General features: G+C 48.9%; 3 protein-coding genes across 4 annotated transcripts in view; 2 read left to right on the forward strand and 1 right to left on the reverse strand.

Annotated features, from left to right (window-relative positions):
• Positions 1–961: 961 nt before the first annotated feature.
• On the reverse strand, positions 962–10,285 carry MMACHC (metabolism of cobalamin associated C). The gene is made up of 4 exons (XM_023221465.2): positions 9,930–10,285; positions 2,704–2,898; positions 1,903–2,055; positions 962–1,464 (listed from the first exon to the last, which is right to left on the reverse strand). The coding sequence occupies exons 1-4, from the start codon at positions 10,008–10,010 to the stop codon at positions 1,045–1,047; spliced, it is 849 nt and encodes a 282-aa protein (XP_023077233.1). The 5' UTR covers positions 10,011–10,285; the 3' UTR covers positions 962–1,044.
• The window catches only part of TESK2 (testis associated actin remodelling kinase 2), a 129,775-nt gene continuing 122,456 nt past the window's right edge, over positions 10,268–17,586 (forward strand). The window contains exons 1-3 of the mRNA XM_026455736.1: positions 10,268–10,804; positions 10,893–10,926; positions 12,858–13,099. The gene's annotated coding sequence lies outside the window, so the exon portion shown is untranslated. The remainder of the gene's footprint in view (positions 10,805–10,892; positions 10,927–12,857; positions 13,100–17,586) is intronic.
• The window catches only part of CCDC163 (coiled-coil domain containing 163), a 14,840-nt gene continuing 7,980 nt past the window's right edge, over positions 10,727–17,586 (forward strand). Inside the window, exons 1-5 of one of the 2 annotated variants that reach the window (XM_026455738.1) lie at positions 10,727–10,804; positions 10,849–10,926; positions 11,920–12,004; positions 13,708–13,835; positions 14,083–14,197. In XM_026455738.1, coding sequence (XP_026311523.1) covers positions 10,727–10,804; positions 10,849–10,926; positions 11,920–12,004; positions 13,708–13,835; positions 14,083–14,190 — 477 coding nt within the window. In that variant the 3' untranslated portion in view covers positions 14,191–14,197. Of the gene's footprint in view, positions 10,805–10,848; positions 10,927–11,919; positions 12,005–13,707; positions 13,836–14,082; positions 14,503–17,586 lie in introns of those variants that run through there. The other variant, XM_026455737.1, reaches the window with a different exon arrangement.

A 17,586-nucleotide genomic window follows, 5' to 3' on the forward strand; every position in this document is an offset into this window, starting at 1 on the left:
CTCCGCCTCAGCCTCCCAAAATGGTGGGATTAGAGGTGAGAGCCACAGTGCCTGGCCAAAGCCCGTTTTGATCCTCATTCATATGTCATTGTCCTTAGAGAGGTTGTCAGCTGGGAAAAGTTATTCTGGGCCCTTGAGGCCAGGGTAGATTCAGAACTGAGGATACTTCTGTGTATCATGTGATACCATTCCAGCCACTTGTCTTCTTCAGCTACTGCAACCTCCCCACCCCTCTAGAACCCAGACTACACCCATGAGCAGCAGTACAGAATTCCCAGGGCCTTTGGTAACAGCCAACATACAGCTTATGTACTTTCCAAAGTGCTGTACACGTGTTTATTCAGTTCCTACATGAGGTAGGTACCTTTTTCTTTTTTTGAGACAGTCTCACACTGTCGCCCAGGCTAGAGTGCAGCTGTGCAATCTCGGCTCACTGCAGCCTTTTCCTCCCTGGTTCAAATGATTCTCCTCAGGCCTGCGCCACCATGTGCGGCTAACTATATTTTTAGTAGAGACGGGGTTTCACCATATTGGCCAGGTTGGTCTCAAACTGACCTCATAATTCACCTGCCTCAGCTTCCCAAAGTGCTGGGATTACAGGTGTGAGCCACCATGGCCTGCAACGACATTGGGGCACTGCTTAGAAATGGGAACAGATTAAGAGTCTTGGCTGAGCGCCAAAAAATTAGCCAGGTGTGGTAGCAGGTACCTGTTCCAACTACTCGGGAGGCTGAGGCAGAGAACTGCTCGAACCCAGGAGTCAGAGGTTGGAGCGAGCGGAGATTGCGCCACTGCACTCCAGCCTAGGTGACGAGAGTGAGACTGTCTTAAAAAAAAAATCGCATTTGAAGACAGATGGGAATTCTGGTTCCCTGGCCTTTATCTTGGCCAAACCTAACTTCCTTGAGCCTTGTTACCTTCATGGAAGATCTCTACGATATTATCAAAAATAGTAATCTTGTACTCAAAACCTTTTCCTTTGCCAAAGCCAATTAAGTCCTAGCAGGTACCTCCATAAATCAGGGTCTACATGGGAGAAAGGTATCAAGGGCCAGGGGATGCAGGTGGTGAGACCCTGGAGCTGAGCCAGCTCCGGGCTCTGCTGGGATTCCCAGGCTTCTTGGGGGTGTGTGTGGTAAAAGGAAAGTGTGGGGAGGGAGAACTAGGCTTCTCTGAGGGCTGAACCAAGCCCAGCAGGGCCAATCGTTGGGCAGGCGGAGTGGAGAAGTAGGCCTTCTGCTCTTCTGAGTAGCGCTCCTGGGGTGTCACAGCATCCCGGTAAGTCCAGTCTCGCCAGTGGAAATTGAAGCCTTCAAGTAGGGCGATACGGGCAGCTCTTGTAGGTACACAGTCATGAGGTTTTCTGGGTGGCAGATCTGGCACCTCTATCCCTGGCAGCAGCACTACCCCTCGAATGGCAAACCAGCCCCCAAATCGGGGGTGTATGCACACACCTGATATGTGCTGGGGAGAGGGTGAAGAAAAGCAAGGTCATGGAGGTCCCCTTGGCACCAAGTCCAACTGCCATCATTGCAAGCTAGGCCTGTTCATTTATTTCCCACTCAGTGTACGCTGACTACATAAACTTCTGTCCCTTTCTTGGCAAACCCTTTCATAAACTATTCTGAGCACAAGGAAGGGCTTGGGCTTCCCCGTCTCACCACTATTCTGAACACTGCTGTGCCCCCTCTATCCTGAGATGGTTCTGCAGACTAGGTTTTCTGATCTCACAAGTCCCCAGTCAATCACATGTGACAGGACTGCCCCCCTGTCCAGGACAAAGCTTATTTGTTCTGGGTTGTGTCAAACAAATCCATCCAGGGAAGGCTGAGGAATGTGGGACCCGGTAGGGAGAGGCCTTTACCAGTCTGTCTCAGTCTCTATTTACATTTTCCCTCTCACCTGGTTCCCCCATGGGTCAGCCTCCACATCTTGTCGTTGGTAGTAGTAAGCAGCCCCTGCCACATGGGCTGCTGTCTGGGCCAGGATCTTGGGGCGTCGGTTGGGGTGCACTTCGTAGTCAGCAATGACTTCTATCTGCAGCTCTGGGAGGCTCTGGAACAGTGGACAAGATAGAGGTACTGTCAGCATGAGGGGAGTTATGACCTTATCCTAGGGAGCCCTAGTTTGTGAACATGGTCCTGTCCTCAGAAAGGAAAACATGACCTTAACTTGGGAGGCTCCAGTGTGGACATAGTTATAGTTATTTCCAGAAGTGCCCATGTTTAAAGGGAAATACCCAAGTCCTGGTGTGGAGGAAGGCATGGCCAGCTTTGGGGAGATCCAGTGGGTGTGTACATAGTTATGTGTATATGTGAGTGTGTGTTGGGAGAATATTGTTCTGTCCTCAAAAGGACAGCATAAAGCTTGCAGGTCTAGGGCAAAGCAACACCTGGGGAATGTTGGACTCATTCCTATTCCACTTGGAGGCCAAGGAAAAGCTGGTCTGAGGTTCATATAGTTGCCCATCAGTGTAGGGTGAGAGAGACTGATTACACAATGGGGTACTGGTAGAGGAGGGTGGTGGAACTTGGGTGTGTGAGAAGGCAGAATGAGGAAAGATCACAGAATGTCAAGCCTGACTTTAGGACATTATTTCACCTTTGAAGTGGCTCCTAGCCCTAGGTCTAGATCCTGCATTGAGCCTGGAGGAACTGGAGGCAGCTGTGGCTTTGGGAGGTGGGGGAAAACAGCCTTCCTCACCTCTCTAACACGGCCCAGATGGTAGGCCACACACTGGTCCACTGGGTCGGTCAGCATTCGGAGGTGGCAGCTCTGCAAGAAGGGCTTGAGGGCCTGGTCAAACATGGCAGGTGTGCTGAGTACCAGGAAGGCCAGGGTAGGTCCTGGCAGCAGTAGGTGGAAGGCTGGAGGCAAGAGTTCATTGTACCATGCCACCTGAAACAGAAAGTTCAGTCCAGGCTGGAGAGGGCCAGTCTTAGCCTGGCCCACACCTTAACCTTCAGGCCTCCCACTTTTGCCCCAGCCTCCAGCTCACTCATTCAGTGAATTTTCACTGATGCTATGTGATTTATTTTTACGAGCAATTCAACTGAATTTGACAGGGAATTACTTTTTGAGACAGAGTCTTGCTCTGTCACCCACGCTGGAGTGCAGTGGCATGATCTTGGCCCACTGCAACTTCGGCCTCTCACATTTCAAGTGATTCTCGTGCCTCAGCCTCCCGAGCAGCTGGGATTACAGACGTGCACCAGCATGCCTGGCTATTTTTTGTATTTTTAGTAGAGACGGTGTTTCGCCATGTTGGCCAGGTTGGTCTTGAACTCTTGGCCTCACTAGGACCCACCTGCCTCGGCCTTCCAAAGTGCTGGGATTATATAGGCGTGAGCCACCGAGCCTGGCCCAGGGAATTATTTATTTATTTATTGAAGGACTGACTGATAACAAATAATTCAGGCCTCATCCAACTACAAATGAACCAATGAAAATGAAAAACCCTGCTGGGCGTGGTGGCTCACAGCTATAATCCCAGCACTTTGGGAGGCTGAGGCAGGTGGATCACCTGAGGTCTGGAGTTTGAGACCAGCCTGGCCAACGTGGTGAAACCCCGCCTCTACTAGAAATACAAAAATTAGACAAGCATGGTGGCGCTCGCCTGTAATCCCAGCTACTCAGGAGGCTGAGGCAGGAGAATCGCTTGAACCTGGGAGGCAGAGGTTGCAGTGAGACAAGATCGTGCCACTGCACTCCATCCTGGGCGACAGAGTGAGACCCCGCCTCAAATAATAATAATAATAAAAGAAAATGAAAACCCAGGAATGAGGCCCCACAGAGCAGAGTTCCTAAATCCACAACTGACTGAGGTGCATGAGGGCACAGGAACAAAGTGGCTGTCAATGCACTTGTCCTCCAAGTTCAACACCTTGAAGGCATTCTAAGACAAAAGCAAGATTGGAGATTTCTCAAAGCAGAATCAACATATGTTGCTATAACAGTTGTTCAGAAAAATATTGTTAATCTGGAGAAGCATGTTGCTGCGGCTGAGCCTGAGAGGGAGAAAACCACCTGAACCCTCAATGCTGTTTATGCCACAGCCCAACTCATCTTCAAATGACACAAAACGATATGGTTTCACCAGTCTCTTCCCAGCCAGCACTTCTTTACCCTTTTGATATGTCGCCAGGGGAAACTATCAGCAGCAGCAAGCTATGTCTCCATTGAAGATCAAGGGGTTATAATAGATGAAAACTTCACTATGTCCAGAGCATCTCCATATAGACAGATCAAAGACAACACCATAGTTCCAGGCTATATAACCCTAACTCTAGAGATGAATTTGGAGAGAACAGGCAGTTTCTTTCTTTCTTTTTTTTTTTTTGAGACGGAGTCTCACTCTGTTGCCCAGGCTGGAGTGCAGTGGCGTGATCTCGGCTCCCTGCAACCTCCGCCTCCCGGGTTCAAGTGATTCTCCTGCCTCAGTCTCCCGAGTAGCTGGGACTACAGGCGCGTGCCACCACGCCCAGCTAATTTTTGTATTTTTAAGAGAGACAGGGTTTCACCATGTTGGCCAGGATGGTCTCGATCTCCTGACCTCATGATCCACCTGCCTTGGCCTCCCAAAGTGCTGGGATTACAGGCATGAGGCACTGCGCCCAGCCCAGGCAGTTTCTTAAAATATTGTTTTTAGGCTGGGCATGGTGGCTCACACCTGCAATCCCAGCACTTTGGGAGGCTGAAGCAGGAGGAATGCTTGGGGCCAAGAGTTTGAGACCAGCCTGGGCAACAGAGCAAGAACCTGTCTTTATTTTTTTATTTTAATTAATTTTTTTTTTTGAGATGGAGTCTCACTCTGTTGCCAGGCTGGAGTGCACTGGTGCAGCCTCGGCTCATTGCAACCTCCATCTCCCAGGATTCAAGTGATTCTCCAGTCTCAGCCTCCTGAGTTGCTAGGACTATAGGCGTGCGCCACTACGCCCAGCTAATTTTTGTATTTTTTAGTAGAGATGGGGTTTCACCATGTTGGCCAGGATGGTCTAGATCGCTTGACCTCATGATCCACCTGCACTGGCCTAAAGTGCTGGGATTATAGGCGTGAGTCACTGCGCCCGGCGAGAACCTGTCTTTAAAAACAAAACAAAGCCCCCCCACCCTTTAAAAAAAATGTATACAGTCTCACTGTCACCCAGGGGCTAGGGTGCAGTGGCATGATGTTGGCTCATTGCAACCTCTGCCTCCTGGGTTCAAGTGATTCTTGTGCCTCAGCCTCCCAAGTAGCTGGGATTATGGGCGTGTGCTACCAGACCTAGCTAATTTTTTGCATTTCTAGTAGAGACAGGGCTTCGCCATGTTGGCCAGGCTGGTCTCGAACTCCTGGCCTCAACTGATCTGCCCACCTTGGCCTCCCAAAGTGCTAGGATTACAGGCGTGAGCTTCTATGCCAGGCCAAAAAAACCATTTTTATCAGCTGATGAACTGATGCTACCAAAGAGGCTAGAAACATACTTAACCTCTGACTTGAGCCCATCAGGGGTTTTCCTGCTTTTTTCTTTTTTTTTTTTTGAGACAGTCTTGCTCTGTCACCTAGGCTAGAGTGCAGTGAGGTGATCACAGCTCACTGCAGCCTCAACCTCCCTCCCTCAGGCAATCATCCCACCTCAGCCTCCCGAGTGGCTGGGACCACAGGTGTGAACCACCATACCTGGCTGGCTAATCAAAACCAAAAAATAATTTGTTGTAGAGACAGGGTCTCCCTATGTTGCCCAGGATGGGATTTTCCTGCTTTTGACAGACTTTCTTGTTACCATGCTCAACACCCCAACAGGAATCTTGTATTTGTTTTTTTTTTTTTTTTTGAGATGGAATTTTGCTCTTGTTCCCCAGGCTGGAGTTTGTGGCGCGATCTTGGCTCACTGCAACCTCTGCCTCCTGGGTTCAAGATATGTCTGATCCAGTTTTGTTTTGTTTTTGAGATAGTCTTTCTCTGTTGCCCAGGTTGGAGTGCAGCAGTGCCATCTCAGCTCACTGAAACCTCAACCTCCTAGGTTCAAGCGATTCTCCTGCCTCAGCCTCCTGAGTAGCTAGGATTACAGGTGTCTGCCAGCACACCTGGCTCACTTTCTGTATTTTTAGTTGAGATGGGGTTTCGTCATGTTGGTGAGGCTGGTCTTGAACTCCTGACCTCAGATGATCGACCCGCCTCCGCCTTCCTAAGTGCTGGGATTACAGGCATGAGCCACCGTGCCTGGCCAGCAAGCTTATGTTTTTGAGATTGACCAATCAGCAAAGCAAATATGTGATTAATGCAAACTTTATTTTCAGTTTTAGAACACACAATATTTGCTTTTGTCCACTTGGCCTGGACATCCAAGAAATTGGATTCACCTGTAACACACTGTCTACACCCACATTTACGCACTGAACATGGAGAAGAACTGTCACAAGAAGCCTGAACCAAAGACCTGTAACATAACCTGCAATGAACTTGCTAAATCACATAGTTGTGGAGGTTGCTGCTGTTCACACAAAGTGCTATGGATATACCTGCATCACTTACTGGGGATTTCTGACTCATAGTGCAGAACACTTGACACAGGTCTACACAGGCTACCTGGGGTTGTGCATTACTGGGACAGAGTGGGATGACCATTACTCATTTGATTGTAGCTGGTTTTACTGCTGTAACAGATAAGTGAAGTATGTGTCGGTGCTCAACTAATAATGTGACTGTTGTGGTTAGGTCTCTTCCCCCTCATGTCTACTATAGGTTCATGTATTATATGACAGGGAACTTAGAATAGAGAGGCAGAAATCCTGGCTACTCAGGAGGCTGAGGCAGAAGAATTACTTGAACCCAGGAGGCAGAGGTTGCAGTGAGCCGAGATGGTGCCATTGCACTCCAGCCAGGGCAACAGAGGGAGACTCCATCTCAAAAAAAAAAAAAAAAAAAAAAAAGAAAGGCAGAGAGTTATTGAGTTATTGTTATTATTATTTTTGAGATGGAGTTTTGCTCTCTTGCCCAGGCTGGAGTGCAATGGTGCAATCTCAGCTCACCACAACCCCCACCTCCGGGGCTCAAACAATTCTCCTGCCTCAGCCTCCTGAGTAGCCGGAATTACAGGTGCATACCACCATGCCCAGCTAATTTTCTATTTTTAGTAAAGGCGGGATTTGACCATGTTGGCCAGGCTGGTCTTGAACTCCTGACCTCCAGTAATTCACCCACCTTGGCCTCCCAAAGTGCTGGGATTACAGGTGAGAGCCACCACGCCCGGCCACAGAAAGTTCTAATAGGCAGAACCAACTAAGAACAGCAGAAATGACTGTACTATAGCTAGTGCAATGACCGGGTCAGATAGGGTCCTCTGAAATTAGAAAAGGCTTCCTTGTGGCTGGGCACGGTGGCTCATGCCTATAATCCCAGCACTTTGAGAGGCCGAGGCGGGCAGATCACCTGAGGTTGGGAGTTGAAGACCAGCCTGACCAACATGGAGAAACTCTGTCTCTACTAAAAAAAATACAAAATTAGCCGGGCATGTTGGTGCATGTCTGTAATCCCAGCTACTCTGGAGGCTAAGGCAGGAGAATCACTTGAACCTGGGAGGCAGAGGTTGCAGTGAGCTGAGATCGCACCATTGCACTCCAGCCTGGGCAACAAGAGCAAAACTCTGTCTCAAAAAAAAAGAAAAGAAAAGAAAAGGCTTTCTTGGATGCTATGTCTTGAAGGCTAGAAAGTCAACTGGTCAACTGTCAGGTTGATGTGGGGAGGAGAATCTGGTGTGCATTTATTTATTATTTATATTTCACCAAAAAAGACATAAACTCACTGGTATGTATTTTAAAAAGAGGTCACAGACTGAATGCGGTGACTCATGCCTGTAATCCCAGTGCTTTGGGTGGCCAAAGCAGGAGGATCACTTGAGGCCAGGAGTTCAAGACCAGCCAGAGCAACAAAGTGAGACACTGAGTGTTGGTGCATGCCTGGAATCAGTTACTTGGGAGACTGAAGTGGGAGGATCACTTGAGCCCAGGAGTTTGAGGCTGCAGTGAGCTATGATTGCACCACTGCACTCCAGCCTGGAGGACAGAGTGAGACTTTGTCTCTAAATAAATAAAGAATAAAATAAACAGAAGTCACAGCATAAGCAAACACACTGGCAGAAAATTCCTGGGCATATTTGAAAATTGTCTAGTTTGGTGGAAGTGAAGGGTCTGTAGAGGGAATCAGAGGGAGAGAAGGCTGGAGAGATCAATGGGAGTGAGATTTTGATTGGCTTTGAATAACAATTTAAAGAATATGGATTTAATTTGGTGACAGTGAAGAGCCACTGATGATTTAAGAAGTAAACTAGCATGATCAGTTTTAGATCAAACTGGCTGCAGTGTGGAGGATGGACTGGAGGTAAAATGACAGCAAGGAGGTTATTACAGTAATCCAAGTGAGAAATGGTGGCCTGGACCACAGCATAGATGGGTGGAATAGAAGGGAATGGACTTGGGAGATTCAGTAGACAGTCTTATAGGTCTTCGTGGCTGATTGGATGTGGGGGTAGGGAGGTGACAGGTAGGAGCCTAGGGTGACTGGCAGGGCTGCAGTTGACTTTGTTCAGTACAAAAACTCCTAATACCCAGGTCTACTCAACTTGCCAGATAGGTATTTTCACTCTCCCACATACCTGCCATCCACTGAAACAGTGTCTCAGAGTTAAAGGTTGATCTGCAACAAATAGCTTTTGTTTTCTCAAAAACCCAGTGTCATAATATTGGCTTCTAGCACATCAGGCATCAAGCCCTTTTACTTGGTAACACCACACCACTATTTCCACACTTTTACTCAAGCTTTTTCTGATATTTGGGATGTACATAACCCTCCTTCCTTCCAATCTATCTTTTCATATATAGCTCAATTCCATTTTTTCTGGCAAGACCAGTCTCAAGCTAGACACAACCTACTTCTCCCTCTATATCCTCTCCCAGGTCTGCTGTGAGCCACTCGGTGGAAGGAATGGGAAGTGGGTAGTCTCTTAAGCATCAGGCAGAGGGCTCAAGCTGAGTTGATTTAGCTTTGAAACTTAACTGCTCAGTGCACAGGGCACTGATATGGGGAAATATAACTATGTAAATGGGGGTCGGGGTGCGGTGCTGAGATTGCTGTGCCAGGCGAGTGTACAAAGTTTCATTACCCAGTCCAGCACTGATGAATGGAAATATCATGAATTATCCTTCTGTTGGTAGAGGGAACAAACCAGCCAATTGTTTGCCTGTTCATCACCAGGAATGCCCGTCCCTCTTCAGCTGACCTAAATCATAGTTATGCAAACCTTCTAGGCTTTGACCTCTCCTAAATCCTTTAGGAAGTTCCAAGGTGACTCTGCCTCACAGGTCCCTTTCTTCTTGTAAATTATATAGGTGACAATCTGAGCCACACACATACAGGTCATATGGTGTCTCCCGTTAACCAATCCGGCATTATACTATATGGGGGTAAAAGGACAAACATGGGACAACTTTTTTTTTTTTTTTGGAGACGAGTTTCGCTGGTTGCTCAGGCTGGAGTGCAATGGCGCAATCTCGGCTCACTGCAACCTCCGCCTCATGGGTTCACGCGATTTTCCTGCCTCGGCCTCCCCAGTAGCTGGGATTACAGGCATGCACCAATACGCCCGGCTAATTTTGTATTTTTAGCAGAGATGGGGTTTCACCATGTTGGCCAGACTGGTCTCGAACTCCTCACCTCAGGTGATCCGCCTGCCTCGGCTTCCCAAAGTGCTGGGATTACAGGTGTGAGCCACCACGCCCGGCCTCGACCACTGTCTTTTTAACCCAAGCCCCCACTGAAACCCTGTCCCTGTTGTCACATGGACACTGGGCTGCAGGAACCCAGGAGGAGCAGAGGCTCCCGAGGCCTCACGCCAGTTGCAACGAAGCCAATCATATATCTTGCCCTAGAGCAGCAGGAGAGATAAACTAACCTGGAACGGGTAAACCTCGAAGCCAAAAGGACACAGCGTGTCCTCGATCTTCTGCTTCAGCTCTGCGACTTTCGGCTCCATGGCGCACGTTACAAGCTGAGCTTGCCGGGGAATGAAGTCTCAAGGACAATTGGGTCGTTACGTTTAGTCAACTTCGACTCCATTTCCCAGGTAGGAAATGGGTAAAATAGCGGGACAGTATTGGCTATGCGCGATGCATCTTGGGATGCGTAGTTTGTTTGATCCCTGGAGACAGCTACACGGAATCAGGAAGACTCAGTTTCCCGGCAAGCTACACGGTGGGGGTGTGACTGTACGTGTCTCTTCCAGGGAAGGGTAGTTCCGCCTCCATCGCCAGTTGTGTTCGCGAGAGGCGAACTCAGTTTCCCAGGTGGCGCAGCGGCAGCCAGTCCAAAGTCGGACTTTCAAAACTAACCACAAGTTTTGAACCCGGCGGCGGCAGTTGTCACTGGCACAGGTTTGGCGTGGTGGCGCCAGTGTACTGCTTCTGGGGAGGTCTCGACCAGGTTCTGGCACCTTCAACCCCCACCTGATATCTGCGTATCATCAGGGTATCCCGCTTTCCCCCCAGTTCCCCAAGAGCGTCCTTCCTTTCCCTAGTCCCAGGATCGCAGTTTTGGTCTGATAGTGCATGCCCCTACTCCAAGTTGCATCCCCACTACCCTCTTTCCGTCTAACGTGGTGGCCTTTCCTGGGCTGTACCTTGGGTATCCCCCGCTGAGAGAGTAAGCACGACACCAGGGAGCCAGACCCCTGCCGCTCCCCTGCCACAAGATATGAGTAGGAGCCTCAGCTGGTGTGAGCAGCTGGATGTGCTTCTCAACACTACTGATGGAAATGTGGCCCGGATTAAGGTGAGGGGTTGGTGGAAGTCCCCAGTTTGCGTGGGCAGGCTAAGGGACTCTCAGAGCTCATTGACCTGTGCAACTGTTTCTTTTGTAGCAGTGGCTGTATCCTCTTGGGGTCTCCACCTCAGGTAAGTAATGTCTCTTTCTACTTCCAAGCCCTTTCTCTTTCTGTGCCTTCCTCCAGTGCCTGTATCATCCATTTTTCCTTCCAAATTCCAACTCTGTCCTTTCCTTAACTCTGTTTGCCCACACAGACCCTGCACTTAACCCTTCCTTATTCCCTCAGCCGGGGACCTGGCTGGGACCTGGATTTCCTCTCATTACTTGCCTCTGCAGTCAGGAGTCCAAGCTCAACAGCCTTGGGCTTTAGAGACTCCCACAGTCCTAACAAAGGCTGAGCTGCCGTGAGTCCTAGAGCCCATCCTCTCTCTGGGATGAGGTTACTATTCTCTGATCCCAGCTTCAATCTCAGGCTCAGGTGAGGCTTGGAATCCTTGGTGTGTATATGTGATGTTTGTGTGAGATGAGGATACTAGGGATTGGGAAAAGCTGTTATACAGTAGCTCATATGTTTTTTTCTGCCTGGGTAGGTGACTGAGGCACTAAGGCAGGCAGTGCAGGGCCTGCTAGAAGAGCGAGAGCAGCAGAAGTACCAGATCAGTATCTTGGAATGTATCTGGCCAGTTATTTTCTTCATACACACAGCTTCATACATATGCACACAATTTTGCCACACACCTGTTGTGTGTGCACATGTGTCTTGTTTTGCAAGTAGAGTATCTAGGGTCTTGTGAAACTCTTAGAGAGGATGATCCCCAACTTGTCCCACTACAGCATCACAAAGGTTGCTGCAGGGGGCCCCAAAGGGGAGGGCTCTTCTCCTAGAGGAATGCCTGGAGGAGCTGAGAAGGTAACTGCAGAGCCTTCGGAGCCAAGTATGGGAGCAAGCCCAAGCCCAGATGCAAACAGGACCGGGAGAATGCAGTACTACCAATGGCCTTCCTTAGGAGCTGCAGACTGAATAACTGATAGGCAAGACCTTGCCTTCTTGAGGCCTTTGAACTTTTGGCATTCTGGGAGGCTGGTGACCTTCTTACTCTGGATTTGTTGATTGACTCTAGAATAGCACTGCTGTCACTCCTACAGTGCTGTGGAAGGAGTCAGAGATTATGCAGAAGGAATTGAAGTTGCTGCAGTACCAGCTGAGTAACTAAAAGGTTGGGGGTGAACATGTGTTTCCTTGTCCGCTTTTCTGGAAAGTCTTCTTTTTTTTTTTTTTTTTTTTTTATGAGATGGAGTCTTGCTCTGTTGCCCAGGCTCACTCTGTTGCCCAGGCTCTGTTGCAATGGCGCAATCTTGGCTCACTGCAACCTCTGCCTCCCGGGTTCAAACGATTCTTCTGCTTCAGCCTCCTGAGTAGCTGGGATTACAGGTGCCCGCCACCATGCCTGGCTACTTTTTTTCGTATTTTTAGTAGAGATGGGGTTTCACCATGTTGGTCAGGCTGGTCTCGAACTCCTGACCTCAAATGATCCGCCTGCCTCAGCCTCCCAAAGTGCTAGGATTACAGGTGTGGGCCACCGCACCCGGCCTGGAAAGTCTTCTTGCTCTCCCGTTAAGTGGCCATGGCTCCAACTGCCTGAGCTACTGAGAAGTGTGGCCAAGTATTTTGCTGCACTCTTTGCCTCTCATGGTGTGAGTTTAGTCTTTTCAGTCAGCTTGGAAGCTTCCCAATGGCTGAGCCAGAATGTTTCTGTCTCAGTTTTCGGCAGCAGGCTGGTCACAGGCAGGGAGGGAGAAGGAAAGAAGTTGGGGAACAGCCCCCTTACATTCTCTCTCATCTGCGGGCCAACGCCAGCAACTGCTGCTGAAACTAAGCTGGCTAAGGGATGACAGGCTCAGTTTGGCAGTTGGAAGGTAGGACTAGGTTCAGACTTCTCTCTGCATATTTCTCTGTGGAGGACCCTTCCTTTCTCTGTCTATGCTGTTCTGCAGGGAGGCCAGGATACCCTCTCCTGCCCCTGTCTTGATTAATCTCTTCCCTGTGCTCTCTTTCCAGAGCTCTTCTTCCTAACCCTTCTGCTCCCGGCCATGAAAAACTGTCCTTGCCCACATGAGGGTTCCAAGTGTGCTGAAGAGGACAGTCATGGCGAGGGAGAGAGGGAGAGGTTTGGTTCCACCTGAGCCCATGATCTGGCAGATGTTGGAGCAGTTGCAAAGTGGCCAGGAAGGCAAGGGTCATACCCTGGAGGCTGCCAGGACAGAGGACCAAGATGCCTGGAGGGAACACAACCTCCTCAGGTCAGGGGGGTGTGGGTGCTGTGCCAGTGGAGGGGAATTGTCTCACAGGTCAGACACTGGGGACCAAAGTTCAGCTATCCTAGATTTGGCGTGGGCTGATGGGGGCAGTATGAGTATCTGGTTGTAGCCCATAAGGGCATTCTCTACTTGATATAGAGTCACTGAGGTACCTTTGTATGTTTGGATGTTAAAGAGGGAGGAGAGATCGGCAGGGCGCAGTGGCTCACGCCTATAATCCCAGCAGTTTGGGAGGCCGAGGTGGGCAGATCACCTGAGATCAGGAGTTCAAGACCAGCCTGGCTAACATGGTGAAACCTTGTGTCTACAAAAATTAGCCGGGCATGATGGCGGGCGCCTGTAATCCCAGCTACTCGGGAGGCTAAGGTGGGAGAATCGCTTGAACCCAGGAGTTGGAGGTTGCAGTGAGCCGAGATCATGCCATTGCACTTCAGCTTGGGTGACAGAGTGAGACTCCATCTCAAAAACAAAACAAAAAAAGAGGGAGGAGACCAGAGTCCTAGCCTCAGGAAGGAGGATAGTTCTGTGCCAGTAGGGCCCCCTTGACACATCATCATCATCTCTGTTTCTGGTTCTGTTCCCCTTTCCAGGACCTCCATACATGTTCTCCAATCTAAGCTGCCTCTGGCCACTACCTTCACCATGTCTGTTTCTTCATCTAGTTTTGAATTCAGTCTTCTGGACAGTAACAGTAGCTGGGAACTTTTATGGAAGCCAGGTGAGGATAAGGACAAGGATTTCCATTTTGGGGGAGGCTAAATCTGAATGGTACCTGAATGCCAGCTGCCTATTTAACACTAGGTAGAATGGAGTGTCTGCCTTTCTGTGAATTCACTGATACCTGTTGCTATTTATCCTGTCAGTCCTGTGTGTCCCTCTCTATTAGAAAGGCCTAGGGCCTAGTTCTGTGCATATCACAATGCTTGCTGATGACTTGTTTTCTCTTCCCTTTTCCTTCCTCTTAGATCCCCAGAGGAGCACCCTTTCTATACTGGAGCCCAGCAGCTTTCAGCTCCATGCCCAGAGTCTTAAGCAAGAGGGCCTATTCCTTTGGGGCCTCAAGATGCTCCTGAATGACTTGTAAGGACTCGTTAAGAGTAGTGGGATGAAGGCTTCTCTGCCCACCCTCCCCTCCAAGGCCGTGTTTCTGGACTGCCTGCCTCTACCCTCTTGATGTAGCTATTATCTGTCCTCTCTACTGAGGCTTTTCACTGCTTGCCCATCCTTGTCGCCCGGCTTCAGTAAAATGGTTTAACTCTCCCTGATGTGTTTTCTGTGAGTCAGCACCCACATGGGATAGAATCAGCTGTACCTGTTTATCTTTCTGTTACTTTGAAGTGCTTTCTATGACCTCTACCCCTGAAATCCAAGTTCATAGACATTTATAGCTGTATCTTTTTTTTTTTTTTTTTGAGACAGAGTCTTGTTCTGTTGCCTAGGCTGGAGTGCAGTGGTGCCACCTCAGCTCACTGCAACCTCCGCCTCCTAGGTTTAAGTGATTCTCCTGCCTCAGCCTCCCAAGTAGCTGGGATTACAGATGTACGCCATCACGCCTGGCTAATTTTTGTATTCTTGGTAGAGACGGGGTTTCACCATGTTGGCCAGTCTGGTCTTGAACTTCTGACCTCAAGTGATCTGCCCGCCTTGACCTCCCAAAGTGCTGGGATTACAGTTGTGAGCCACCGTGCCCAGCCTATAGCTGTACCTTCTGAGTGCAAGCTCAGTTGAACTTGAAAAGTAATGGGAGCTCCCATTCTGGTGAGGAGAAGGAGGTAGGACACTGCTCTGGGGCAGTAGTGCTAGGGGGTACAAAGGAGGATGCGATATTCTGATGGGACCTGGATCTGGACAGTAGGAGGCTACCTTTCCTCATCTCCAGCTTCTGGAATTTTTTTTTTTGTTTTTGAGACAAGGTCTTACTCTGTTGCCCAGGCTGGAGTGCAGTGGCATGATCTTGGCTCACTGAAGCCTCTGCCTCCTGGGCTAAAGCAATCCTCCCACCTTAGCCTCCCAAGTAATAATATATGGGCACACGCTATCATGCCTGGCTAAGTTTTAAATATTTTTTGTAGAGACAGGGTTTCACCATGTTGCCCAGGCTAGTCTTGAACTCCTAGGCTCAACTGATGCACCAACTTCAGGCTCCCAAAGTGTTCGGATTACAGGTGTGAGCTGCTACCATGCCTAGCCCCAGCTTCTGCTGCTTGAGGCTCTCTTTGGCATCTCCACACATCATCCTTAGCAGCCCATATTGCATTTCTGTAGCAGCCTGTTCCCTGGTCTCTTCTTTCGCTCTCTCTGCCTCTAATACAGTGGCTTTAAGAATTTTTTGGCTGTGACTTCCAGTAAGAAATACAATTTACATTGTGACCTAGTAAATAATGTGTGTAGATTTATTAACTGAAACAAAAATGTTATGATTTAATTTTTATCCTTAGTAGGAGTGATATACTGATATTTTCTATTATATTTCATTAAAAAATGCCTTGTGACTAATGATACTGATCCTTTCACTACTTGGACATCACGGAACATGAGCTGCATGGGTCTATTTTTTTTTTTTTCTTTTGAGATGGAGTTGTACTCTGTTACCCAGGCCGGAATGCAGTGGCGAGATCACAGCTCACTGCAGCCTCAACTTCCCGAGCTCAAGCGATCCTCCCACCTCAGCCTCCCATGTAGCTGGGACCACAGGCATGCGCCACCACACCCGGCTAATTTTTTGTCCTTTTTGTAAAGATAGGATTTCACCATCTTGCCCAGGCTGGTCTCAAACTCCTGGGCTCAAGTGATGCTCCTGCCTCAGCTTCCCTAGTAGCTAGTACTACAGGCATGTGATACGACATCCAGCTAATTAAAAAAAGATTTTTATTTGTAGAGATGTGTGTCACTATGTTGCCCAGGCTGGTCTCAAACCCTTGGGCTTAAGAGATCCTCCTACCTCAGTTTCCCAAAGCCCTTGGGATTACAGCCCACACACCCAACCTCAACAGAAATATTAAACAGCAATATGGAAAATTGTTATTTGAGCTGTCACCAGGTGGCAGCACATGATTTGTTGCCAGAAGAATGGTACCAAAAAGCCTTTGGTCAGGGGAACTGGGCTGGGGTGATCTCTCTTCTACCTTCAGAGATCCTGTGAGCTACCAATTAATCTTCCTAAAACACTGCCCTGTTTAGTTTATGGTCCTGCTCAAGAATAGTGCTCACAGCATAAAAAAGGACAAATTTGAATATTGGCATTTAAACCCAACCCACATGCAGCCTCTTCTTTCTCCAATATCTCCTACCACATTTCTTTCTTTCTTTTTATATATTTTTTGGGACAGGGTCCTGCTCTGTTGTCCAGGCTGGAGTGCAGTGTCACCATCCACAGCTCACTGTAGCCTTGACCTCTGGGCTCAGGTGATCTGGCCTTAGCCTCCCATGTAGCTAGGACCACAGGTACATGCCACCATTCTGGACTATATATTTTTTTTTTTCCTGTACAGACAGGGTCATGTTATGTTGCCCAGGCTGGTCTCGAACTCCTGGCTTCAAGTAATCCACCTTGGCCTCCCAAAGTGCTGGGATTACAGAAGTGAATCACTGTGCCTGGCCATATTTCTTTCTTTCTTTCTTTCTTTTTTTTGAGAGGAAGACTTGTTCTGTCACCCAGGCTGGAGTGCAGTGGTGTGATCTCGGCTCACTGCAACTTCCGCTTCCTGGGCTCAAGCGATTCTCCTGCCTCATCCTTCTAAGTAGCTGGGACTACAGGCGCGCGCCACTACACCCGGCTAATTTTTGTATTTTTAGTAGAGACGAGGTTTCACCATGTTGGCCAGGATGGTCTTGATCTTCTGACCTCTTGATCCCCCTGCCTCGGCCTCCCAAAGTGGTGGGATTACAGGCGTGAGCCACTGCTCCTGGCCCTGGCCATATTTCTTAAACTTTATTGCCACCAGGAATGCATACCACCTATACTCTTCCAGGAGGATGGAAGTCTTAAGATGTCTGAAAGGGGTCTCTAACCCCTGGGAGTGCTAATACAGTAATGCCCATACTGCTTGCTCTTGCCCTCTTCCTGTTCCAGTCTCTTCAGGCATGAGATTATGAGCTCCTGATGTCCAGGCACGTGCAAAGAGAGAATAAATATGTGCCTTGAACAGCGGGCAGAATTCTTAGCTGGGAGCAGTAGCTCACGCCTGTAATCCCTGCACTTTGGGAGGCCGACGTGGACAGATCACTTGAGTCCAGGAGTTACAGACCAGCCTGGGCAACATGGCAAACCCCGTCTCTATAAAATATACAAAAAATTAGTCGGGCATGCTGGCGTGCCCTTGTAGTCCCAGCTACCCGGGGAGACTGAGTTGGGAGGATCACCTCAGTACAGGAGTTTGAGGCTGCAAGTGAGCCATGATCGCCCCACTGCACTCCATCCAGGGTGATAGAGTGAGACTCTTCCAAAAAAAAAAAAAAAAAAAAAAAAA

This window comes from Piliocolobus tephrosceles, chromosome 1, assembly GCF_002776525.5.
Source record: "Piliocolobus tephrosceles isolate RC106 chromosome 1, ASM277652v3, whole genome shotgun sequence".
NCBI classification, from domain to species: Eukaryota; Metazoa; Chordata; class Mammalia; order Primates; family Cercopithecidae; genus Piliocolobus; species Piliocolobus tephrosceles.

What these genes read in the sequence shown, in the direction of transcription:
- MMACHC (XM_023221465.2), bottom strand. Translation starts at nt 10,010, where the DNA reads ATGGAGCCGAAAGTCGCAGAGCTGAAGCAGAAGATCGAGGACACGCTG. An exon ending in TCGAGGTTTACCCGTTCCAG is followed by an intron (nt 2,899 to 9,929) that starts GTTAGTTTATCT and finishes TTTCTGTTTCAG; the next exon opens with GTGGCATGGTACAATGAACT. An exon ending in ATCTGGGCCGTGTTAGAGAG is followed by an intron (nt 2,056 to 2,703) that starts GTGAGGAAGGCT and finishes CCACTGTTCCAG; the next exon opens with AGCCTCCCAGAGCTGCAGAT.